This window comes from Corythoichthys intestinalis, chromosome 6 (assembly GCF_030265065.1).
Source record: "Corythoichthys intestinalis isolate RoL2023-P3 chromosome 6, ASM3026506v1, whole genome shotgun sequence".
In the NCBI taxonomy this organism is placed as follows: Eukaryota; Metazoa; Chordata; class Actinopteri; order Syngnathiformes; family Syngnathidae; genus Corythoichthys; species Corythoichthys intestinalis.
Genome location: NC_080400.1, coordinates 42,910,475 through 42,937,870, shown reverse-complemented (window position 1 = coordinate 42,937,870; position 27,396 = coordinate 42,910,475). Strand labels below are relative to the sequence as shown.

Below are 27,396 nucleotides of genomic sequence, written 5' to 3'. Positions count from 1 at the left end.
TAGCTCTGTGGCCAAAGAGTCACCTGGTAGCAATTTACCAATTCAAGACAGATTTAGAACAATGAGTAATGAAAATGCTTAGAAATAAGCACACACATGATGCCATGTTCTGACATGTTCCTCCAGTTTGCACATAAAGTCTTGTATTACGCAATGAACTAATGACTAAATGTTGTGGGTGGTGAGACTATTCAGTGGAGACCAATGATAATCCATTTTGACCATCATGACAGATTGACAGATGCAGCTGATAATGTAGGAAACAGCAGAGTTTTGTCCAAATCATTTGCACAGATGTACAAAAACATCTGCAACTTATTCAAAGAAATGAGAAATTTCTTTTTTGATGTGCACTAGCGATATACAATGTTGTGAGGATTGAACAAGTAGTTTTGAGAATTATAAGTCTGAGCAGAGAAACGTACTAAAGCAGAAACACTGTAAATGACACCCTTTATACAAATTTTGCTTTATTATTCTCATCATTTACATGATTTTAAAGGACAATATAGATTGTGGTACAAGAAAAAAAACTAAATATACAGTATAAGCATTTTAAAAAATGAAAACCTAAAAACATAAATTTAAATGAAAATAAAACAGGTTCATACAAATGTTGTCTGGGGGATTAAAAAAAAAAGAAATAGCTGATTTAGATCATCACAAACATATGAAGCACCAGCAGGGAATATATGGCACCTTGATTGACTGTCAGCGGACAAACAGTTTATCAATACATCAATCCATCAGTCAGACTAAAAGCCATTAGCCTGGTAGGCTATGATGAATCACATAAGACCAGCGATATGTGATGGAATCAAGAAAAGACGGGGTATTTGTTTAAAATACAACAGGAAGGAAACCGCCTTCTCCCTATTGAGAATAAATAGATTGAACCAGACAAGTCACTCGCTCAGTTTCAGCTCTCTTTGAAAAGAGTTTGTCGATGATAATGTAGTGCCATGTGAGCACCTATGTCACAGTAAAGAGAAAAACATTGATTGTAGGAAAGTTCTGTGCACACAATGTTTGAATAGCACAAACTTGGTTGTTGAATAAAAGCGACGTATACTATTGGTTTACATGGAACGACCATGTAAAAAGAACACAAAAAACTGTAGAGCAGAGAACTGAGCAGTGTCTGGCCTGAACAGAAACTGTCCTTTGAGAAAAAAGCAATGGCTATATTAACGTAAAATACATATATATTATTCTAAATTACTCTCCTTGGTTAGGTGCACCCGTGAGAGCCTTCAAATTCCAAAACGATGCCAATAGTTACATTCAAAGAACGATGGCACCCGTGCAGATTGAAAATTCCGAATTATGGTCACGGAAATATAGCCACTGAAATTTAAGCAGGTTCGCATGCATTTACGAACAAAGTCCTCCGTGCTGTCTTGAAGGACATTCTTGTGCTGAGAGACGAGACTCGCATTGTGCCCTGCACATAAACCCAATGCTGCACACAAACCCAATGAAACGATCATGCTACGAAATATATTCTTTTACGGGCGTGTATAAAAATAAGTCAAGTCTTTCTGTTCCCATATTGATTTGAACATTCTTTTGTAACATGCACCACTAGCCAGCAGCCGAGCATTGTCCTTGCCACATACACGAGCTAAAACTATTAAAAAATACACAACTGAGGTCCATTCTATGTGTCTAAAGTGCATCGTGTGCCATTCGTTTCTCAGAGTCATTCATGGGGAGCATCTAACGGGCCAGAGGCTCGTCTCTCAGCTCAGTCATTAAGGGACGGACTGACGGATGGACGGAAGCTAAAGAAGGAAGGTGGAAGGGTGAGACACATCCTGGATAGATTCACTTCTCCCATCATTTGTAGTAAATACAAAGAGGCACTCTTAGGGTAATGGCCATCTTTTTCAAGTGCCTCTGTGAGTTCACGCCAGACAGAATTCATCTTTGGATTGTCATCGGAAGGCATTTGTAGCTATCCATCGCATTTGATTGCTTCAATTCAAACTTCATTGTCAAGTTTTTCCATAGTGTAATTTCATTATTAACTGTAATTCTTTTAAACAAGGGCTTTACGTCAAAACGAGAGAAAAGGAAGGCAGGACGTGTGTACATAACCTGGCATCTCACAGAGGCACTTATTGCTACAGCTAAGCCGCACTAATAAAGGACTTGGGTGTGCCGACTTTTACACTCGCAGCATCTTTTTCCTGTTTTTCTTAAACTCACCATTTATGTGACATATACTGTAGAAGCAAAAATGATTGAAAAATATTCTGCAAAATAGAATAGAGCAAATACTTAATATATAATTGTGGGGATAATAAGTACACAGACTAGAGGAGCTAGCTGTCTCCAACGTGCAATGAAAACATTGTCATTGACCACGTGATGTCAGTGTGACTTTACGTATTTCCACCACTGATTAGCTACCAATACTGCTGTCTGTGGTTTCTTTTGAATGCCCTCGAGTTCCAGTGCAAGAAAAGATGACTCGATCAACGCCATCACTTGACGTCTGTTATATGTGAACTTGGACTCCATCGTGTATGTTATTTGCAAGCACACCAGTCCCCAAGCAGAAGTCCTCATGTTTATACATTTTGTTGGCGGTTCGAAAACACCATTATTTCATCTTCTGGGATCTTCTGACTGAACAGAAGCAACACATTATTTGAATAAAAATGTAAAGAGCTTAAAAGGGTTGTCTTTTGTTTACCCAGTTTGTGCCAGCAGGGAACTTGAACTGACATGCGTGTCGGCATGTGCTTTTGTATATGCAGTTTCTCACAGTGTACAAGTGATGCAAAACTGTGCTGTGGTCCAGGAAACACAGTGAGGCAGTAAAGACCGTGTATGTGAACGTGCGCATGTTCAGGCTGCTGACAAACCACAGCAACGTTATGGAGTTCCTACGAGAAGCGAGTAACCTCTGCGGCTCCTCATTAGTCTCTTTTCTTCTCGTTCTCTTTAGTTCATTTCATCAAGTTTGTGGAAGTCGCTCTCTTCTGAGCGCTTCCTCTCGAGCTAGACAAAGGCCTCGATCTTGTTGCCGTTTTCCATCTTGACGAAGATCTTTGGGTCGTCGTCGCGCTCGTCCCTAAGACGCTGGAGGTGTCGGCTGTGGAACAGCAGGTAGACAGGCAGGCAGAACCCCAGCATGCTCAGCGCCAAAAGACCCACATTTACCTGAAGATACGTAAAGATGATACTGTCACAGGTGCCATGGAACATACCCTGCTGAGGAGCAGTAGTATGAAGAAGTATCTGAATCTTTTGCAATTTCTCACATTTCTGCCAAAAAATCACCATCAAATGTGATCTGATCTGTCAAAATCACACAGATGAAAATACAGTGTCTGCTTTAACTAAAACCACCCAAACATGTATAGGTTTTCATATTTTAAAGAGGATAGCATGCAAACAATGACAGAAGGGGGAAAAATAAGTAAGTGAACCCTCTGCCTAAGAAGACTTAAAGAGCAATTGAAACCCATTTTTACCAAACATTTTAAGTCAGGTGCGTGCTCAATCACTGATGAGTGGTTTAAAGCTGCCCTGCCCACTATAAAACACACGCCTGGTAAGAAATGTCTTGATGAGAAGCATTGTCTGATGTGCATCATGGCTCGGCAAAAAGAGCTGTCTGAAGACCTGCGATCAAGGCTTGTTGATTTATTTAAGCTGGGAAAGGATACAAAACCATCTCTAAAAGTCTGGATGTTCATCAATCCACAGTCAGAGAAGTTCCACTGTTGCTTCTCCCCAAGCAGTGGCCGTCCACCAAAGATGACGCCAAGTGTTCAGCACAGAATACTCAGAGAAGTAAAAATGAACCCTAGAGTGTCTGTTAAAGACTTAATGAAATCACTGGCACAGTCTAATATCTATGTGCACACATCAACTATATGTAAAACTATGGCTAAGAATGGTGCTCATGGGAGGACTCCAAAGAGGAAGCCACTGCTGTCTAAAAATAAACAATGTTGCTTGTTTAATGTTCGCAAAAAGGCACTTGGACATTCACAGAGGTTTTGGCTAAATATTTTGTGGACTGATGAAACCGAAGTTGATTTGTTTGGGAGTAACACACAAAGTCATGTGTGGTGGAAAAATGGAACAGCTCACCAACATCAACACTTCATCCACACCGTGAAGCATGGTGGAGGGAGCATCATGATTTGGGGCTGTTTTGCTACCTCAGGGCCTGGACAACTTGCAATCATTAATGGAAGCATGAATTCAAAAGTTTTGCAGGATGTTTGCAGGAAAACCTGAGGCTGTCTGTCAGACAGTTGAAGCTAAAAAGAGGATGGATGCTGCAACAAGACAATGATCCAAACCACAGAAGTAAATGAACTTCAGAATGGTTTCAGAAGAACAAAATGCACATTCTGGAGTAGCCAAGTCAAAGTCCTGACATGAACCCCATTGAGATGCTGTGGCATGACCTAAAGACAGCGATTCATACCAGACATCCCAGGAATCTGACTGAACTACAGCAGTTTTGTGGAGAATAATGGGCCAAGATTAGTCCTGATCGGTGTGCCAGACTGATCTGAAGCTACAGGAAGCGTCTAGTTGAAGTTATTGCTGCCAAAGGGGCGGGGGGGGGGGGGCAAAATATTAAATGTGATGGTTCACTTACTTATTTTTCTCCCTTCTGTCCTTGTTTGCATACTATCCTCATAAAATATGAAAACCTATAAATGTTTGTGTGGTTTTAGTTAAAGCAGGCACTGTTTTTTCATCTGTGTAATTTACCTATAAATGTTTGTGTGGTTTTAGTTAAAGGAGGCACTGTTTTTTCATCTGTGTAATTTTGACAAAGTTCAAATCACATTTGAAGGTGCAGAAATGTGAGTAATTCCGAAAGGTTCAGATACATTTTCATACCACTGTATATTTGTCCATGGGTTTGCTTACCCATAAGGGGTCTCCCTCCAGGGGTCCCACCATGGCCATGAATAGAGGCTGTTGGAGCAGGGCAAACAGAGCGCTGATCAGCGACTGCATGCCTGTTAAACTGCCAAACTGAGAGGACGGATACCTACAGGGAAAGAACAATAAAATAGTTTTGTTTTTTGAGGCAAGCGAATAATTTGTTCTTGTCTCTTTTCCTTGTTTTCCACCAATCACCCATCATTTGCTTAGAAGCCTCTAGGAATAACTTTTTTCTATTTTCTGATGATCTGTGTCTGGTTAGAACAGGTTACACTTGTTCTGATTGCAAAGTTGTGTTTCAGTTGCCACTGAATGCAGGGGTGAAACTCTTAAGATCAAATAAGGATTTACATCAATATTTTTCGTAATATATCAACAAATGTTCTTTTTGTGATTTCTTATCTTATACGAGTGATTCCAGAATTCAAAATGTACACATTGGATTAATTGTATTCACTTACACAGCAGCGTAGAGGCCTCCAACTGCTGAGTGGATGAATCCTCTGACTATTGTGTGCAGGATGAAGGACAAAATCTGAAAACAGAAAACCAATTTTCGATTAACAGCAGGTCAGTTGTTGCTACAGCTTGCATGTAGAAAAGTGTAAATTCCATAAAAACCTCAGAAAAATATAGGTCATTGTAGATTTGGAAAACATTCAGGCTTCAAAATTCTTAGAAAACAAACATTCACTTTTCAGATTTCCTATCACACAGTCAGTAATAATAATCAACCAATGACTTGATTAGCTCAGTTTACTGATCAATAGTAAAATATTCATCACACCATTTGATATTTACAATACTTTGCCTAATCACAGTGACAAAGTTGCAAATTCATACTAACGTTAGCTTTTTCTCAGGAATAACTGTTTAGCGAGCTGCTACTACTGACCAAGATGAATATATACTTATTAAAATATATACTGTATATATACACAATTGTCTTATTTTCCTCATATGCATAATAGAGTTGCATCAAATGGAGTGAGACATTCAATAAAGACTGATAATTTTATGAACGTATAACTAGAAGAGAGGACAAATTTTCTGAACCGATTCTTTTTGAAAACTGATGATTTCAGGTCCAGCGTATTATGTGTTTTATTGTTTTTTTCTAAACTTTCTAAAACCGTATTGGTAAAAGGGTTGCGTGCATGTTGTGGGACACGCGTTCAATGAGTAGTAATTTATATCTGAACTATGTTTATTAAATACAAATGTTCCCACAGTTCAAAATGACGCCAATAAAAGCAATAATCCCCCCACAGCAAAATATTGTATTATTATTATATAATTTAAGATTCAATTTGGTCATTGAGGGAGGGGGGGCAAAAGAAAAATTGAATTTTAAGTGGAAATCCACACTTATTTTGTATTCTAAATACTATTTTGAGCATTTATTTATTTTTTAATTTCATCTCAGGACAAAAAAAAAAAAAATCCGAAAGAAACAGCACGTTTTAATATTTTAAATGACCTCCTTTCTGGACTGACCCATTTTATCCACTAGATGTCGCTAAATCACTATGACGCGATCTCTTCATCTACTAACCATGCTTGCAGGGCATAATTATGCTACGTGCAACAAATTATTGTTGCAGCTGGTCAACATGTAGATTGAAGAAAAGATTAGCTTTTAGAGCCTGTGTCTGTATGTCCCCCCTGTTAACATCATTTTTGGGTGACGATGTCTGCCGGAAATCACAAAAACAATTCTATTTACCACGAGCTTGTGTTTGCGTACCTGAAGAGGGAGGCTGGGCATGATGCAAGTCACTCCAAAGCACACCAGGAGTAAATTGGTGAAAATGAAGGCCCGGGTAGAGTTGACTATCTTCTGAATCTTTTTGTCTGGCCGACGAGGCTGGCCAGGCTCCCTGACGGTGAAGAATTTGGCAAGTTGAATTTTGAGCTACATAGGATTCATGAAATATCAAACTATAAACAACATGTTTCCATTATATCTTACCTCACGGTGCTCTTGTCATTCTCATCCTCGCAGTCTTTCAGCCTCCAATCCATGACGTAGCCAATCACCGGAGAGGTCGCCAGACACAATAGTTGAAGTACACCGAAGATGGATGTGTACGTGCTCACTGAGAGACAGAAAAGAGTGATACTAAGTTAAAAACAAGTTTAGTGCTCATAAACCATAAAGTATTCAAGATTTTAAAGAAAAAGAGCATGATGGGGTTGACGTCATATGGCCTTTAAATGTAATGACCACATGTTTTTAGTCAGACGTGCGTTCACAGCATTGACATGGCTGAGGAAGGGAACTGAAAAGCACTAGTGTAAGGTTTTTGTAATGGTTGGCTGGAAGTCTCTTACCCACTTGCATCCTTTCCACTGCAACAGCAACAGGAAGGCAGCATGACAGGACAAGATGACAAAAGCAAGAGACGGACAGAAGAGCAAACAAGGAGGGGTGTTAACCAGAAGCAACAGTTTAGCTGCCTGAGAGAGAAGATTGTTAGGCGTTAACATAGACACGTGAAGTAATTCGGACATCCAGCGCAAGCAATTTAAGTAGTTCGAAAGCAGCACGACCAAGCTTTGTGAAAGCATGAGTGCACACACACCTGTGCTTAGGTCTCCTTCGGTCAGTGACTCCAGAATGGTGTTCATAGCGCCCATGTAGAAGATGAGGCGCAGTTGGGTGACGCACATGGTGATGAGGCTCAGGAGGAAGATAGGGCTCAACACACTCCTCATGAATGTCTGAGCTGCACAGGAAATAACAGGAGCGTCAGATCAAATCTCTGTCATCTACTTTAATATCTGCTGACAGCTCCAGTCTGACTCAAGCTGCATGGTTTTCAAAATAATCTAACTTTACCTATTATCACTTTATTGGGCACTCATTTAACTCATATGTTGCCACTGATAGTGCTAGACGTCTAATTCGTTTTAACTGGGACAGTCAGTACCTCACTCAAAATGAATTTTATGTCTAGTGGCGTCAATAGCACTGAAAGATAAACATTCACATCCAATCATCAGAGTTTAAATGAACGAGGCATCTATTGTTGTCAATGGCAAGTAATACATTTATGAAAAAGTCAGAAATGTCATCAAAAAAAGAAAGTATAGTGAACTATTAAAAAACTCATAGGCAAATATAAATTGTAGAACTTAAAGAACTCATCTGTTCTGTGTACACAAAAACATCTCTGTGGCAACATCAGAAGTGGACAACTATGTATCCAGTGTTCCATTTAGAGTCTAAATATGTCACATGACTGTATGCATTTTTATGCTTCTGTCAAATGTTGTATGCACATAACAAAGACATTTTGTAAAGAACATGTCTTCCTACAGTAGTATATCTGAAAGCCTTTGTCCAGTTGAGTTTACACAAAGCTGACACACATCATTCATTCAAAGATCTGAGTTTGTTTTGTGTGTGTGCGTGTGTGTGCATACACTCCAAGATGGATTTTAGAATGCTGGCAAAGGGCACATCACAACTAGATGGATTGTTTCACTACTGAATAAAAAGTTAAAACACAAGGCCCACTTTTGTTGTAAAGCAGTAAGTGCTTCTTGTCAACACATAGACAACAAGCAGCTGGTTGGCAATTTTAAAATGGTTCAAAATGTATATATATATTTAACAATAAATACAATTATATATTAACATATTCTAAAAAAATTAATCAAATTAAATAAAACCAATAATACACTCTGTTTATGGTCCCGCACTCTAACACGCTAAAGTTGAAATATTTATTTATTTTATAGTACATAGTTAAATAAGTGCACCATAAAGGTTTACAGTATAAGTGCTAACCACTAATAATTCACTGTGCTGAAGATTTTTGGACATCTTCCCCAATTTTAGACTTACCTTCCTCTGGGGGCTTGCAGGTGACCTGCAGGTCAACCGTAGACAGGCACATCTTGCTGGCGTCCTGAGAAGCCAAGTCTTTGGGTGGCTGGTACTGTTGCTTTACAGAGTTGCTTACACTCAGCCGGCGCCCTACGGTGGTGACCTGCCGATAAAACTGCTTCCCTGTGATCTTGTGGTCAAATCCAAGCCAGCTGAACTTGATCTTCACTCTATTGGATTTGTGTAAATGAGACAACGTCAAATATAACTGTATCAGGGAGACAAATCCCAAGGAACGCGAAAATGAGAAACAATGGATTAAGGTGAATAAAAGCAAAATCTTTGGTATTTATAGTTTCAAAGTCTTTCCTGTCTTGAGGACTTGGCAGAGTTGCACTGAGATTAAATGGGCAGATTCATGCGTAGTCACAACACAGTATTCATGGCTGTTCACATATGAATAACAACTGAAAAATCCTCATAATAGTTGCTTTCCAGAAGCATCGCAACAAGACCCTTATCTGTTCTGATAAATTGGTCTGACATGGATATGTTCAGACAGATTTGAATCTGAGCAGACATCAAGACAGCATATTCATATCATAAAATGTCTTTAGACGACAGCTGGGGACACAAATCTGTTTTTACATGAGAGTGTCATGTTTCTTACGTGAAGTCCATGTCCTCTGGGCCAGGGAAGGGCTCCAGAGGCCAGTTGATGAAGCAGTTGAGAAAGACCAGACAGGCGCAACCGGCCCAAACCAGCAAGATCGAGATAAAGGTTGCACCTAGGTCATAGATCACCTAAACGAAGGGAGACAAAGAAGCATTCATGATGACGCTTACATCAACAAAAATGAGTTTTCTCAGTCCAGGTGACCCCGCAGGTTTAGTATTCGCAGAGTATGGGATTGTACCGTATTAGCCCGAATATAAGACGGTGTTTTTTGCATTGAAATAAGACTGAAAAAGTGGGGGTCGTCTTATATTCGCGGTCTAGACATTATACCCATTCACAACGCTAGATGGCGCCAGATACCATTGAAGCGATGTTCTGTTATGACAAATCTCTGCTACTCTCAAGTTTAACCAGTTTGCATTATTTTATTGCAATGTTTTTCCTTATTCAGGTTTTTTTCAAGACTACAGTTACAGTTAGACTTCACTTTGATGGTTAATGCAGTTACAGCAATTTTGTTGTTTTTTCACAATAGATTGGTTTATTTACATTTCAAAAACTTGAAGCCATTCATTTACAAATGTGATTGCACTTTACATATTTAAATGTTCAGATATTAAGATTTGAATGAGGCAAAATAACATGCTTTTTCTCTAAAATATATTGTTATAATCATTTGTTTCGGATGTACTGTAATTATTTTCTGTATAAAAAATAATTTGGTGTTCAAAAAGTCTTTTTTCAAACTTGAGTCTTGAAAAAGAGGGGGTTGTCTTATAATCAGGGCCGTCTTATATTCGGGCCAATACGGCAATATATATACATTAAAATCCCTCCCAGTCAAAATGGAATGGATGTCTGTTGCTGAAAACAGTGTTGTTTTCATCAGCGATGACTAGAACGAAAGTATTTCGTCAACAATCATTATTTTCACGACAATGACGAGACGATAACGAGCTAAAAAGGTGTTTTGGGAGACCAAAACATAACGAGACCAAAGTTGGTTTTCGTCTGAAGAGACGAGAATGGGACGAAAAAACACAATAGTTTGCGTCACAATGTGTGACATTATGTCGTTAGCCTACATCGTAGCAGTGTCTGGTTGTCACCTCATGTGACACATTGCTGCTTTCCAGTCTCCAGGTGATTTGTTTTCTTATCTTTGCCAGGGAGAATATGGAATGTTGCTTTAGCCATTAAAGGTCTGTGCTGATTGATCATCACACACTCAATGTAACTCGCGGCGTTAGCATAGCATTCGCGTTTCAGTTAGTATTCGGCTAATGCGAATGGCAAGCGCCTTCTTAAACTCTCGGACAACTTTTTTTACATACAGTTGGTGGCCTCCACGTGGATATAACTAATCGAAAATAATGTACAGTTTTCCTGCTGAGTGTGTATAATCAGGAAGTTGGCGTTGTCCTTGTAGACGCTCCAATATGCGCTCGTCTGTCAATGTTCATTCAAAATAGTTAGAAACCTTTATTTATTTATTCATTTTTGGAATCATCTTACAGAGGAAAACATTTCTGGTACATGTCCACTAAAACTAGATGAAATTAGTCTTGACTTCTCGTCAACAAAAACTAGACGAAGACAAACACATTTTGAGATGACAAAGACTCATAAGTATTATCGTCCAATAGACTAAGACTAAAATGAAAATTAAAAGGGCTACTTAAAACAACACTGGCTGAAAATTATTATCTTGGAAAGACAGAATTGTTGAAACAGTTGTTGTTAAGGATTCCATGCAATTGCTAAGGAGTTCAATCATAGATGTAGTTACCTTAATGCCGGGGAAAGTAACAGCAGAGGAGGCGTAGGATCCGATCATTAGGGCGATGAAGGTCGACCTGAGGTCTCCGAACATGTTGGGAAGCTGACGAATAAGCAAGAACATGTAGAAAATGTCATCTTAAAGGCCTAGGGAAAATGTATAAGAAGTGCAATAATCAGTAAAATAGTTGGGAAATCATCCACTAATAGCGATGGACAATAGGATTCGAATGAAAATGTTAAACAAAGTAACATACTGTACAATCAATAGATATCATTTCTGTTCTTTAATCATACCAGAAGTATGACGTTTTCCCCAACTGGAGCTTACTGACATGGCATACTGTAACCTGTGTGTTAACTTTTTCCCCGGAAACACACAAAACAACAGCAGCAAACTTGTCTTGCTGCTTAACATAATTTATCAGTGGAAGGCACATCCCTAAGTACCCGTTGTATTGAGCAATAATATTTTTTGCCATGTTTTTCTTTCAGCCTTTGAATCACTACTGAGAGACTAGGTCTTGCATAATGGACTTTTGCACACACTGTTCTTACTCAAAATATGCTTCATTATAAACAACCCTAAGTCAAAGTTTTATGTGTCTAAAGGGGGAAGGGATTCCTGTTGTTGCGTATATGGCAGTGGGACAGGTAGGTACATGCACTTAAGACCCTTATCAATTTCAAATAGCAAAGCTATTAGGAAAATACCCTTGAATTAATTCTTTGTCATTGTTGTTGCTCATTGGCATCAAGCATTTATTTTGATCACAGAGAAGTTTAGCCTATCACATCACTTTAACGATTACTCTGATGAGCCACATGATTCTCACTGTATTCATTGCTCAGTAGTGGAATCGATTGGGGAACAACCCATTCACTCTAGGATAAGATACAAAACCTTTGGCTTAGTTTGTGAAGAGACACACAAATAGATTGCTCAGCATGTTTGAGGTGGTTAGCATGATTAATTCAGGCCAACACAAAATGAGTAGATGAGTTCTGATATGACCACTGAGGCACTCTTGCTTCCTCAATTGTCAAAGTTTGTCACATTTCTATACAGTCAGGGGTGTAGGATTTCACAATTTTAGACACTTTTTTTTCATAAAGGGGAAGAAAATGTTCCCATTATTCTGTTACGTGTTGGCTTAAGTCAGGGGTCAGCAAACCAAAATGTTGAAAGAGAAAAAAAAAAAAAAAAAAACGGGGAAAAAAAATGTCTGGAGCCGGGAAAAAAATCAAAGCCTTATAATTAGGGCAAGCTGTATGTATCTATATTAGCTATATTAGCCTACCATCAAAAAGACTAAGTTAGCTACAAATACATAATGAGACTTAATGATTACTGTATTTTCCGCACCATAAGGCGCACCTGAAAGCCTTCAATTTTCTAAAAAGCCGACAGTGCGCCTTATAATCTGATGTGCTTTATATATGGATGAATATTGGTTAATCATGGCATGACATTCCATTTAGCTCAGCTCCATCTTGCGGATGTATAATGCCATTCCAACCATTAGTGCTACTACTACTACTACTACTACTACTGCACCTTATAATGCAGTGCGCCCTACACATGTAAACGGTTTTAATATAGGCCATTCGTTGAAGGTGCGCCTTATACTCCGATGCGCCTCACAGTGCGGAAAATACGGTAAATGTTTATTTTCCCTGCAGTGCATCCTATAGAGAATGACACACCACATAACTACTCTGTTGTACGATGCCGCCTCAAGTTTTATGACAATATTAATGAATTAGAATAGAAGAGTGTTTGTGTCATGTTTGTCGTCTTACAGAAACCATGTATAACTAAAAATATACAGTATTGCCCTCCCCCATATTTTTCCATTTTCAAAGATTTTTGAAAAAGCTCCAGGGAACCACTTTTACAGCGCTACGGAGCCGGATGCGGCTCTAGAACTGCGGGTTGCTGATCCTTGCCTTAAGTCATCATCACAGTTGTTTAAGCAATTTTTGAGGGAACAAATGTTGATAAAGTTTATATTATAAGTTTATTAAAGTTTTTATCTCAGAAATGATGTTTGTTTTTAAAGACCCTAAGAAGGCAAAAAAAAAAAAAAAAAGAAACCAAATACATTAAATTAGCCAGCCAACATAACTACAATGCTACTCTAATAATTTAAATGATGTCACATGTTGTTAACATGTCACAAAAGACAACAAATTTAGGTACAAAAGTCAGAAAATTATTTAACATTTAAGACATGGTGCAGTTGCAACGCAATTAGTTCATTGTATTTCAACCAAATCCTGTTGCGACCTGCATTAGTTTCTCAGAGGGAGTAAGTGGGCGAAAACAACAAAATCACATGAGTGACCATGTCTGAGCAAAAAAGGGGAAAAAAACTGTTTGTGTTGCAGCATGTCCAGACTGGATTCCTTTCCTTGTGATGTGTGACAGAGTTGTTTGCCACCTCATCTCTTTTACAGGCAGTAAACGAAACTAGGTGTCGCCCACAGTTTTCTTGGGAGTGCGGGGCTGAGTCATAGTCAGTTGCTAACACCAACATTTCCAAATTCACATCTTAAACCAGCGAAAGGACAAGTTAATATTTCCAGCTGTGGTATAGTGGAGACTGAAGAATATACAAATGGAAGGAGCATGAACTTAAGACAGGGGTTTGTAGCAGAAATAAGAATGCTTATTTTAATGAAGTGCCTAAAAGTGCTGTTGAGTAACAAATTGCTATGATTGGCTAGATTTATTATTTGCTGTAGTACAAAATGCCAGAATGTGCATCTCACATGCAAATGGAGACAGAACAGATAAGCGGCACTGCCAACCCACCTAGTATTGTTGTTACATCTTCCCTGAATAGCTCTTTTGTTAACTCTGTGGTCACAGTGTATCCGAGCAGAGAGTGGAAGTGTACACATTGATGGACTCAGTGTTTGGATAGCCATGTAAGGTCTATATTACTTTCCAAAAAGTCACATGCTGATAGGACCACGGTTCGATGGCTGGGTTTGGTTAGTGTCAGGTGCAGATGGACGTGGGCTGTAATAAAGAGTTCACCCTACCACACAGGTATTTACACCTAAGGGTTTTTTTTTCTCCAATCGTTGTAAGCAAAAACGATACCTTTTCAGGTTATCCTTAGCAGCAGCAAATAACGATCTAGCTACTGTAGTCAATGAAAAGCATAATTCACAGCTACAGTATGTTATTAGGCCAAAACCTCGGGGAAATAAGCCCAAATCAGTGCACCAAAAAATTAAAGCTCATTTGACAAACTTTGTCATCGGGTTCGCTTAAAAACGTTCTTGGGCTTTAAGCTTTCTATGCTTAAATTACATTTCGACTTAATATGACAAGATACAGAGTATCACAAAAGTGAGTACACCCCTTGCATTTCTGCAGACATTTTAAGTTTATCTTTTCATGGGACAACACTGACATAATGACACTTTGACACAATGAAAAGTAGTCTGTGTGCACCTTATATAACAGTTAATTTATTTTCCTCTCAAAATAACGCAAAATATAGCCATTAATATCTAAACCCCTGGCAACAAAAGTGAGTACACCCCTTTGAAAAAACGTACATCCCTAAATGTCCAAATTGAGTACGCTTGTCATTTTCCGTCCAAAATGTAACTCGTTACAGGAGTGCTGTCAGCATTGCTGCAGAGATTGAAGGGGGGTCAGCCTGTTAGTGCTCACCATACGCCGCACTCTACATCAAATTGGTGTGCACAGCTGCCACCCCAGGAGGAAGCCGCTTCTAAAGACGGTACACAAGAAAGCCCGCAAACAGTTTGCTGAAGACATGTCAACAAAGCACATGGATTACTGGAACCATGTCCTACGGTCTGATGAGACGGGCAGGCTTTCTTGTGTACCGTATTAAGAAGAAGTTTTTTCAAAGGGGTATACTCACTTTTGTTGCCAGGGGTTTGGATATTAATGGCTATATTTTGAGTTATTTTGATGGGACAATAAATGAACTCAATTATACAAGCTGCACACAGACTACTTTTCATTGTGTCTGTGTTGTCACATGAAAAGATATACTTAAATATGTGCAGAAATGCAGAAATCTGGCCCTCAGGCCTAAGGTTTGACACCTCTACTTTAGAGGAATGTTTAAAAGGAATACTGTCTTGTTGCTAATGGGATTTTTAAAAATCTGGTTAGGCGTCATTGTTGTATTGTGGGGAAAAATACGTAGGTTTAGCAGCACACTGTGGAAGACTTTTATTCAGCAAAAGTTGCAGTAAATGGTCACTTGGCCAAAACCACACCACTATGACCACTTGGGATTACATTAAGAGCTGGGGCAAAAGTGTCCTTCTAAAGATAATGCATTGAATTAATAGTACTTTAAGAAAGTCACTCTTGTATTGAAACGCAATAGATTGTGCAAGTGGCTGTCCTGTGTAAGATTTGAATTCTTGTCTGACTAAGAATTTCCCTTCAATCTGCAAACATCAGCAAACGTTTTGCAACTGTGGATAAGCATGCGTGCTGAGCTTTGAAAATGCAGCATGTGCATCATAAAGAGCAATGTGAAATGACCAAACGCAGTGCCTGTTAATGCAGCAGGCAGCATGAAACAGGAAACAAGGAACAAGACCTTTTGAGGGAAACGAGGAGGGAAATGAAAAAAGGAAGACGGTTTGCTGCAGCAAGTGGAAATTCTCCTGCTTGCCAACGCACCATCGAGAACCAGCTCTGACCGGTCCGAGCCTGATGCACAGCATTCGTCTTTGTTCCATCCATCATAAAGTGCAGCCAGCTGAGCCGAAAGATCAGCAAACACCAGCTGACACACCGCAGACTGGCAATCGCCCTGACATCACGTTTCACTCCAATGGGGAGTCTAACGTTTGGGCGTTGATATGATTTAAGCCGATCCCAGAAGCCTGTGAGTTTTTTTCCTTAGAAGGCTAGGGATGTCCATGAGTGTGACTCAGGACCACTCTGCAGCCCCTCCAGCTTGGCACCTCGCACAAACCCACAACCAATATGGTGGGGCATTACATGCCAAAGTAGCACTCATCCACCAAGTCTCATCTACATGAGGCTGATATCAGTGACTGCTGCTCTGTCTGGCCAAGGCAATCTCAAATGACCACTCACCCTTGCAGCAGACACTCTCTTCATCATTTCATTTTATCCATGGTGGCGCAGGAAATGAAAAAAAACTGTTCTCATGGTGCAATTGCTCCTCCAACTAGGGAATGACACATTCCCAGTGGAAGATATGATTTGAAGAATTACCGTATTTTTCCAACAGTAAGTTACACCTGAGTATAAGGCTAGGTTCATATCGCAGGTCTTAATGCTCAAATCCCATTTTTTTCGGGTTTTTCCGACTTGAGTCAGGCATTAACTTGACGGTCTGAACGAGACAGGTCGCATAAAAGAGGACCATTTCAAATCCGATCTAGGTCACTTTCGTATGTGGTTAAAAGTCTGATTAGGGCCACATTTTTCCAGAATGTGGCCGCGGTCTTACCTGTCGAGTCCCCGAAATCTGAATTCATGCAGCAAATATGTCAGCAAAGAGCGAGAGAGACGGGGCGCTACATTAGCAATGGAGCTGTGCATTAGCGTTAGCGCCTAGCTTAAATGCGGCTTTTAGGGAAGAGGCGAGCTTGACAATAATCATTAATTTGTGCTCCACGTGAGCAATATTTAAAGATTGCTTACACGGCCGGAAGTCGGGGCAAACTGTCCATACATGTGTGCGTCACGCATGCACAATGTGTGCATGCTAACAATCCATATAAACTTATATAAGACAAAACGGGGATTATTTATGTCAATTATTTGTGTCCTCTTTTTGGAAATCAAAATATGATCACCCTAGAATGGCGCTGAGCCAGCATTTGTTTTATTGCTCCTGCGCATGCCTATCAGTTTGCACAGCACATCTCGGACTGCGAACTAGTGCGCATGTGTGATACCTGAATGGGCTAAATGGACAAAGCCAGTCTGAACGGGCACGCCAAAAGAACAGATACGACAAAAAAGTCGGAATTGTGCATTGAGACCTGCGGTATGAACCTAGCCTAAGTTGCACCAGCCAAAAAATGCACAATGAAGAAGAAAAAATATATGTTAACACAGGAGGATAAGTCAAATTTTTAAGAAATTTACCATAGGCTAAATAGGTACCTTAACCTTTTATGCCCCAAAAAGGGTTCATGTCACATATTAACAGTTATTCAGATAACTATAGCCTAAACAACAAAATATACCGACATATTTACAAACCTCTAAATCTCACACTTTTGAACAACTCCCCCAATGCTAGAAGTAGAGGGCACACGTAGAGTGCCCTTCTCGCGGCAGTCAGTGTTAAAAACAACAACAAAAAAAGTGCAAAGCATATAAATTGCACCTTAGTATAATTCACAGGCTCAGCCAACTATAAAAACATTGTGACTTAAAGCTCAGAAAATATGGTAAATACTGGCAGGGAAATGCCTCAGAGTTGAGATAACAAACCCAGGAAGCAAAAGAGATTCCAACACGTGCCAAAAGAGAATAAGGAGGAATTTCATGTAGCTTTCACAGATACTAGGAGTACTTAAGAATCTCTCAGGTATATCGAGAGTTGGACAAGAAGTCTTTGTTTTCCACATTGGGAACAAAGTGAATGAATAAGGTTCAGATGAGGGAATAGAAACCACAACAAAAAATACTCAAAACGCTGTTTTGTTTTACCCTTCTTTTCCTTCCGGGTTTTCTCGGAACAACAATCTTTAAATTCATTTGAGAATGCACAGTAAAAACAAAAATGGGGGATCTATAACTCACGCAGCTAAACGCGTGGGGTATTGTTTAAACACACATGCCCATACTGCTAAGTGCATTACAAGCAGTTTTAACAGTCAGAAGCCAAGAGCCCTGCTTGAAACCCGAGATGAACAAAACAACCTCAAACTAAGGACTGGGACAAGTGAGGCGGGGTAAAAACTTACAGCAGCCTCAACAGATGGCAAAAAGTGGGTGGGGCAACAAATACATACACACTGACTTCCCTTGTTGCGGTTTCCTGTTTATCTCCTCATAGAGGTTTGTGCTGGGTGTACGAGCTCCGATGTGCGTGCTAATCTGTATCGTGCACATAGAATTGTGGAGTTACCAATACACACCGCTGTAATGTACAGTATGTACTTTTTTTTGGATGAAATATTCATGAGCCGAGGTCTTTTTTTGGCCAGCAGACAGCAGCCGAGTAGCAGTGAATAATAGATTATTTGCTTCTTTCTACTCGGCTCTCACATGGCCGCTCCTCTGATGCAGCACTTTTATCTCGCTGATGGGTTCACCCTGAACCACTCTGGCTTTTCTGATACACTACCATCCCACCATTTGCTGCTTTTTACATAGAACCCGAATGAAGCTTCAGTTCATGCCCTTGTATCACTTTAAGTCGAACTTAATTCCTTCAAAATCCATAAAATGTACAGCCAAAATAAAAGCCTCTGTTGTGGTTTAAACATTTGTTACCTGCATGTCATCAGCAAGTTTTGCCAAAGCTTTGTGGACTTTTCACAAAAGGTTTTACTCAGATTTCATTTTTGTGATTCACGTTCTTTCTAAAGTGTATTGTCAAAATAAACAGTTTTGCAGTTTGCAGGGATGGCCCTTTCCTTTTCTAAAGAAGAACAACAAGACATTTGTTTTTACACTCATGTTGACTGGTTTGCAGGACTATTTTTGGAATTAGATATCACATTGCTGGGACATGCATCACGATATGTCACGGGGCACAGGCCAACGTTACATCATAGAAAATCAGGTTCTTATTTCAAGTAAAATATCTTTTGGACTCTAATAATCATTATGAGAGAAAATTTCCAGATCATCTATGCAGCGCAAGAATACAATCCTGACAGACTGGTGCAGGGCTGCAGCCCTGTGGTTGGGGACCACTGCTTTAGAGTGCATAATAGAAAACTGTAAAAATATTTAGTGAAAATATGCTAAAAGTGCTATACAAATGTAGTTTACTTACTCAACTCATTTCTTATAGTACATATTTTATACAACATGTATGGAAAACAATATTTGTGGAAAATGGTGGCGACCATAGAAAACTTGTTTTTGTTATTAGCGGGGCGGCCGTGGCACAGTTGGTAGCTCGAGTTGTCCTGGGACTCAGGGTCAGCAGTTCAATTCCCGGCGACTGCCCACTGTCAAAGTGCCCTTGGGCAATGGCACTGAACCCTAATTTGCCCCCAATGGGTTGGCAGGACCTTTGGTGTGTGCGTGAAAGGGTAAATGTGTGCTAATGTAAAGCACTTTGGGCACTGTAACAATGTAGATAAATGCGCTACATAAGTACTCCCCATTAGTAGGGATGTGGCTGTAATTTGGGGGGCATTTTTGTCCTCTCTATGACCTACCCTGTTGACAACTTCACATCACTCTATAGATAACAGTGCTCTTACCGTCAGAGAGGTAAAGGTCATGCACATCCCTCCGAATCCATTCATGGCCAGGGCAAAGAAGATCAAGATGGACAGATCTACAGGACAAATTAATGGTACAGACAGAATGTAGTGTCACCATAGTAGATACATTTCATATGTAAGCATATGTTTTATGAGTTTTATGCATACTGTTGGGATCGCTGGCTCCATAGGCGATAAGGAGGCAGGAGAAGGCAAAGCAGGCACTACAAACATAAAAGCAATTGGTGTTAAGATGTCATATAGACAGATTCGACACATTCAGTGGACAAGGTCGAGTCTAGCTCACCTGCCAAGAAGTCGCAGCTTCCGCGGTCCGTATTTGTCCATGACGATCCCCATGGGCAGTGTGATGGCGGACAACAAGAAGGAGCCCACAGTAAAGGCCAGGTTTAGCATCTCATCTTGGTCCTTGCAGATCTGCCAGCCATTCATCTCCAGGTACTCCTCGGCATCAGACGTCTCAGTGTCAGATGTGTTGGAGAGACTGAAGTTGGCGGTGTTGTTGTCTTCATGGAGAAAAATCAAGGAATTAAATGGAATTATTTGGCTTACTTACCAAGGAACACTTTGCCACTGTTGTGCTAGTTATTTTTGATAAACAACAAGAAAAACCTTAGCCTCTTATCTAATTTTATCATTATTATGAAACCACGTCTCTTAAGGCATCCTCCTAAACTCCCTCCCTCCCTTGAGAGATGAGCCGCTGGTGAAAAATGCCCAGTAAGTCAACGGTCACGTAAACAGACAGAAGGCAAAACAACAAGTCAGAGTCAACAAGCTCCTGGAATTGTGAACCTCTGCACTGTGGAAGGAACGCTCCCCGCCTGCTTCTCAGTAGCGGAGTCAACACTCAACATGTGCACTCTATTTTTGTTCATCTGCCCTATCGGACCGCATCAACAGACTGGTGCACAGATCAGCGAGGGCTGACACAGGGAAACAACGCGTTTACTTTGATCTGCTTGGGCTCAGACTGTCATGAAAACAAAACAGAAGGACTCAGCATATTGCACGTTTAACACCTTTAGGCAAAAGGGAATAAACGACTTTGTCAACCAAGTGTTTTCTTCATCTCCATGCCGAGGGCATGTTGTCAAAAGTAGCCACAGACAGTCAAGGCCATGCAGTCTATATGATTCAAAGAAAAAGAAATTATACTTCCCTTCAACTTCTAATTTTTAGTCACACCTATGGTAAAATAAGTCTTCATTAACCTAACAATTGGGTTTTAGAATATGTGGGCTATTATCGTCATTTTTTCTATGCTGCATCCATATTCATTAGGCTGTAGAAAATAAAACGTATTAGCCTAACCTATTAGTCACACTAAAGGTTTAAAGTAAACATAATTTATATTCCTAAGTTCTCTTAGTAAATTGCTCATTTGAGTAACCCCAACTCACTTTATCAGGTTTATGTTGTATGTATGTACTTCAATAAAATAGTTGAATTAACTTGTATGATCAAGTTTGTGGGTCATACTTGGTTAACTTGGTAAACTTAACTTGTAATGGTAAATTGTGCCAACTCAAACGTGTCCTCACTTCTGAGTCCTGATGCCTTCAAAAGAGCACATTGGCTAGTGGGCAATCAGCCAAGTTGTTAAGCTCAGTTGTTTGACTGCTCTGCTCCCACTGGGGTGGCCTGGGTTCAATCCCTGCATGGTAAAATACTGTATTTACTCAAACTGAAGTCCAGTTCACTTAAAATGATGAATTTAAAGTAATATTTTAACTGTTAACCTGTTTTTCCCCATCGAAGCTTTTTTGTTGTTGTTTTTTTAATTCTAATGAAATTGGTTGACCTTAAAATTTTATTTGTGCCAACTAGTTTTTTGGTAGGTTTGGCAATTCAATATGTAAGAAAGTTCAAGTCAAGATTTTGTCTTTCTTATTGACACATTGCGTACAATTATTTGGCAATATTCACACACAGAATTATTGTCCAACTCAATAAAAATAAAATGTTTGGCACATTATACATCAGAAAAGGAATCAGCCTGATTACCGTATGCCCACTTTGATACGGTGTATTGTACAAATACTATCAACTAACATGCAAATGAGGGTGAACAGCTATACAAAACTCACAAAAAGGGATGAAAACAGAATTATTCATTCATTAACTCAGCAGTTTCTTTCAAGCCGGCATTCCTTATGGCTGCTCTTGAACAAAAAAGGCCTTTCATTCTGTACTCAGTCAGAAAGAAAGAACCTGACGTTAAAAAAAATGCTGAGTCACCAAAACCTATTTGCATCAGTATCTGAATCTATTGTTAGAACAACTTTGATGAAGTATTTAGACATTCTGAGGGTAAAAACGTGCGTACGATAGCCTCCACTGTGTGATTGTCAAGTGTCGGCAGTCAGGTCAAAGCATTAACGCGCAGCGCCATTTGCCCTCGATGGCAGCTGCATACTCAAGTGACTGCAGTATGTCAATAGAAGCACAGTCCTTACCACACACACAGACTTGCACAGACACTTTCTGGAGTGTGTGTCGACTTGACATCATTTAAGGGCGTTTCTAAGCCATATAAAGGAAATTCCAGCTCCCACCTTTCCCACTCATACATCCTTTAAACGTGACTCCATTAAAATCACAACAGAAGACAGTTGATAATTGTTCAAAATAGAGGCTTTTCATCTAAATAACTGGTCATTATTGTGCAAATGTGGTGGAAATGAAAGATGTTCACACCCTGCAACGGATGAATAGCTTCAATAGGAACGTGATACCCTAGTGACTCTGCTGCCCCTTTGGGACTAACAGACAGGAGTCAGCATTTAGCCACTGTCTAAGTCGGACAACAAGCTACAGTTTCATCCAAATCACGAGATGTAACTAAAGATAAACATGGCGATTGGCGATGCTTTTCCTGACCTAATTTTTCTGTCAACGACAGTATAAAACAGCTGATTAAAGCCTGCAGAGAAGGTCAAGTGGGCAACACAGGAAGAGCAGTTTAAATCCACACTGGTTTATAGCAAATTAAACAGTCTTATTAATAAACAGCCACTTTCTGTAATACGTCAATGAATCCCAAGTGTGAAGGTTAGCACAAACCCACTGATATGACTTTTTACGCTGTGATGACAATTAGGTGCAATTTCTCAAGTCCAAACCATATGCATAAATGAGCCTCGCCATAGGTTTCATCACTTACCCTACAAAGAGGGAAAAATATGGCTGCTAGAATGAAAGACCTCATTCAGCGCAAATACAGTTATTAACTACTTGGCAAAGCAAGCATCTCGCAAATGTCTGAAGACGATGAATCACTCCTGGATAATGTTGTTGACTTGCTTTATCTGACCTACATTTCTGCACGGGACAAAGAATAGCAAACACATATTTTATATTAAGGAGCTCTCCCCTCCAACACGTGACCAAGGTGGGCTGAGGAAAGAATCTGCCAGGCTAATCTGATCTGTACTTTTAGTGTTACAGCACTTGCACAAGCCTTTGAACTTTTCAGCCTGAGCATAAAAGTTGTTTTGCTCCCCCAAAAAACAAAACTTTTTTATTTTGCTCAGCTGCCTAAAAATGACCATTGTTGCATTGTGTGTGCTTTAATCCTGTGATTTCAACATGGACCCACTCAGCAAAAACACCACTTTGGGTTACTCAAAGGTGTGGTTCCACAACCTATTCATCAAAGCCAGAATAAAAACACATATAAACACTTCAGATCCAACTTGGTTTCATTTAGGGCTGTCACAAACGATTATTTTTCTCCCAATTAGTCTGCAGACTTTAACAATTAGTCGCCTAGTCTAATAATTTTAATGAACTTTTTTTTTTTTTTTTTTTACTAATTTTGCAAATTAAATATTTGTTGACGATTATTAGACGATTATTCATTCACAAAAACATTTTGGAACACTTAAATTCTTTATTAAAGTACAAACACATATATAACAATATAAATCATAAATAATGAGGTCAAATGCTAATGGCATTAACTAGTGCAAGAGAATGAAAGAAGAATGGAATGTAAACTGATTCAGAACACTATGACTTCACTTTTTTAACATAAATCAAAACAATTCTTGTTGTTGTTGTTGTATGTGTATATTGTTCTCAGCATTAGAGTGAGCACCGGCAGAGTAGATAAATAAATGTTACATGTCACTGAAGTGAAGTACATGGAAAAAAAACTTAATGATGCACTTTGCTATGACGCTACGACGGAGTATTCGAGCCCAAAAAAAAAAAAAAAAAGAACGGGATTGAAGTCTGATATTGCTACAGGGAGAAAAAAAGTCGTATTATTACGGAGCGGTAATGTAGCTGTGAGCCGCTATGCACTTTACATACATGTACCTTCGCTGGAAGCTACGACAAAGCATTATTATAAATTATTCTATAGATTATGATTTGATGTAGCTGAAGCAAAATAATAAAGATTTCCTTATTTGTAAAACCCATTCTAAAACAAAAGATGCTTTCAATATTGTAGATTTTAACGAGGGCGGAAGCGCGCTTCGTAAAGTACGTAGATGCTTATTAAGCTAAATTAGCCCGACATTAACCAATCATACTCTGTCGTACGACCCACATACAGGCAACTTCAATAAAAAATGTTGTTATATGGACTTACGAGCTTACAGCTTGTTGTCTCCTGTCGTCTTCTAAAATTGCACCTGGGTGACGGCGCTTCAGGTGTTCATTCACGGCCGACGTGCTGCCGTAGGATGCAAGCTTGGTGGACAGTGTACCCTCATTTGTTTCATCGCAATAACTCCATGCTTTGGTCACTCTGGTGCGCTTTTTTGGCTTTGTGCCGCGTTCCCTGCTTGAATCCCGAGCCTCTGCCATTCTCAACTTTCCACGCATATATTTTTTTAAACCGTTCATTAACGCATTTACATCATCGATGGCGTCGACTAGTCTGAACAGCCCTAGTTTCATTATGTTGGTAACACGTTATAATTCGAAGGACCACATTTGTATGACTTTTGAGGCAGATGTTCCACAAAAAATTGGTTAAATTCCAAATTGTTCGACTTAGACTGTGTACTTTTGTTTATTATGTTAAAATAATATGGACACTTTTGTACAGAACTGAGGTTACCTGGTCGTTTGCACAGGTAGGAGTAGAAGCCCTCTGACTTGAGCATGATGAGCAGTGATCCCCAGCCAAGCAGCACAGCAGAGAAAAGGAGGTTCTCGATGACCGCCGTCACTGCCATCCACCAACGGCGGGCGAAAGCCGTGGCCAAGGTAGGAGCCATCCCAGCTGAGAGAGGGATGCTTCAATTGTCTGCCAGTAGAAGTGTATGGGAGGCTACAGGTGCCTGGATGTTAAGACAAGGAAACACAAAGTTAGAATCCACACTACAAATGACCCATACTTATTATTTATTGGTTCAAAATTGTGTTGAAGCCATAAATAACGATTGCCTTCCTTACTGGATCGGACAGACAACACAAATATACTTTACATATGCCATTACTATTTGAGGAGGTCCTTTGACATATACAAAGCCTTACTCAGGACCTTTTATAAAGTTGTGCTGCTCTAGCCCCGTTTGAGTTCACTTTGTGTGGGGGGGAGGCACAGTGGACAGCTAGAAAGAGACTTCACCCGAGTGGTGAAGAAAGCTACCTGTCTCGGACAGCCAAACGAGGAGGCGGTAGACAAAGCTGACATTAATCCTGGACAACATTTCCCAGCCCCTGTATTAAACTTTATTTTGAATAGGTCATGTAGGACTGTACAGTTTGTTCTAAGAGGCTGTTGGATTGAACAGTAAAGGTGCTTTGTGAAAATAATAGTGACTCATCTTGGTGCCTTTGTTCCCCCTGATGTACGGATAACACGAAAACACAGCTGAGCACTGTAGGCGTGTGCACCCCTCCATGCATGCAGAAAAGAAGCTCCGCCCCTTAGACATTTGATTGGCGAATGGGAAAGTAGCCCTCAAGACAATTGGCTGATAATGACATAGGAAACGGAGAAGCTGCACGTGAGGATGCTGCATTTACTGATTAGGGACATATTTTTAATTACATACTTTTCAATCGGATACTTTTACTTGTGGGCAAAACGTATCAACGATGCAATGTAACAATCGAATCCACCTAATCGAAACCGGAATGGGGGAAAGAATGTCGCAATTTTGGCGATTGTAATAGATTGGTAAAGATCGAACTTCGGTGACCGGCGTCTCGCAACCATGACTATTGTATTGAAAATATTAATTAGATGAATACATTTAACATGAAAAGATTTATAAACCTGCACGCCTCAATGTTCCGACTGGACCGTGTCTAAGTTAAGAGAACCTTAAGTGTTGATTTTCAAAATATCCATGGTCCATGAAAGCAACACTAGCTCCATCCGGTTCGAACCAGCGCGGCGCGAGATTTTTGTTCGGGTGCTTGCCTTGAAATGAATACCTTTTCATCACTTGTATTACAAGTACGGAACGTAAACACATATACAAGGACATTCTGTGCGTCTAAACAAGATAAACAGAATTGCAAAAATAAACTAACCACTAACCAGTCTAGCATGTATTTCAGTTATCATGGCTCGAAATGTATGTATGTATTTAACAAGCCTTAATCGGAAATGTCGACTCACATATGAGCACACGATGTACTATCCTTTTTTGTTTTGAATAAACCCTAATATCAGTCCCCACAAACGACTAAGTGGAGCTTCGTCTGTACGATAAGATCGTTTTAAGGTTGGACAACAACATCATCACAACAACAATAAAAGACAAAGTCAGAACGCCAAAACTGGTCTGAACTGGACTGCCCGTGGCGTCTCCCCCTCCTTTACAGGTTACACTATTTGCGTCTTTCGAGTCCCCGCTTTAAAAAGCGTAATACATTGCACTTCCGCTTCCAAAATAAAACAAAGTGTTTCCTCATTTGATTACAAGTATAAATAACCCATGTAATGCCGTTGGTGTTCATTTGTTTATAAAAAGCAGAACGCGCAAAAACACGAGTGTCCAAATAAAGTCCTATTTATTGTTCTATTTACGCAATCCAAGCTTTTATTTCGACACCTATTTTATCATCCGGAATTGGACATTGTGTTCCCGAGTGCCTTGATCCACAGTACATCACAAAGTAGCGCTCAGCTGTATCGGGATAACAACAGTACAGCAAAAGCAGCCAAATATAGCCGAAAAAACTAATAGGTAAATATGCTGAATAAATTATACTTTAATTCCATGCAGTGGGATCAAATAAGTTTGACTGTCAGCAGTTATGATATGAAGACCAAATAATGCAATGCAAAATTGGTATTGTGTGCTCTCTTCATCACATAGGCAACACAATACGAGGCTCTAATTGATTAGCAGATGTTGTAATTGCAGTACATAATAACTGAGTTAAATACAATAGCTCAACTCAGTTTCAGCCTCTTCACTAGTGAGATGCGGTGTGCGTGAGTCAGAGCATCCTCGGCTCACCTGAGTATGCGAGGCTTCAGAGACAAAGAGAGAACACGACGTTCTGTCCAGTTCGCCTTTTCGCGTCAAGACGTCCTTCGACAAGTCGCTCGAGGTCCAAGTTGTCGCGTAGGACGGGGAGGTCCTTCTTTTTGTGACTTTCTCCATTCCCTTGTCATTGGCGACATTATATAGCGGCCGCAGCGGCGATGCACAAACAACGCCGCCTTCCCATTGGCGGACGGCTGTGCTAAGAGGCAAACCTCAGCGAATCAGAGAGCGCCGCTTCTCCACGT

The 27,396-nt window shown here is 39.9% G+C and overlaps 1 protein-coding gene across 2 annotated transcripts; it reads right to left on the bottom strand.

The window, feature by feature from the left end:
* Nucleotides 1–445: 445 nt before the first annotated feature.
* LOC130917787 (large neutral amino acids transporter small subunit 4-like) lies at nucleotides 446–27,329 on the bottom strand. Of its 2 annotated transcripts, XM_057839475.1 has the most exons (15): nucleotides 27,122–27,329; nucleotides 24,760–24,982; nucleotides 19,969–20,188; nucleotides 19,830–19,885; nucleotides 19,659–19,735; nucleotides 11,230–11,322; nucleotides 9,432–9,565; nucleotides 8,780–8,991; nucleotides 7,512–7,655; nucleotides 7,261–7,278; nucleotides 6,899–7,025; nucleotides 6,674–6,806; nucleotides 5,388–5,461; nucleotides 4,909–5,032; nucleotides 446–3,171 (listed from the first exon to the last, which is right to left on the bottom strand). In XM_057839475.1, exons 2-15 carry the CDS (start codon nucleotides 24,917–24,919, stop codon nucleotides 3,010–3,012), a joined length of 1,734 nt encoding a protein of 577 aa, XP_057695458.1. In that variant the 5' UTR covers nucleotides 24,920–24,982; nucleotides 27,122–27,329; the 3' UTR covers nucleotides 446–3,009. The 2 variants fall into 2 exon arrangements, with proteins under 2 accessions (XP_057695458.1, XP_057695459.1); XM_057839476.1 differs by lacking the exon at nucleotides 7,261–7,278 and having other exon boundaries at nucleotides 447–3,171; nucleotides 27,122–27,327.
* Between the last annotated feature and the right edge of the window lie 67 nt (nucleotides 27,330–27,396).

Excerpts from the sequence above, each read along its gene's own strand:
- LOC130917787 (XM_057839475.1), bottom strand. The coding sequence starts at position 24,919 with ATGGCTCCTACCTTGGCCACGGCTTTCGCCCGCCGTTGGTGGATGGCA. Across the intron at positions 11,323-19,658 it reads TGACCTTTACCTCTCTGACG|CTTCCCAACATGTTCGGAGA; the intron begins GTAAGAGCACTG and ends CTTATTCGTCAG. Across the intron at positions 9,566-11,229 it reads TTACTTTCCCCGGCATTAAG|GTGATCTATGACCTAGGTGC; the intron begins GTAACTACATCT and ends CCCTTCGTTTAG.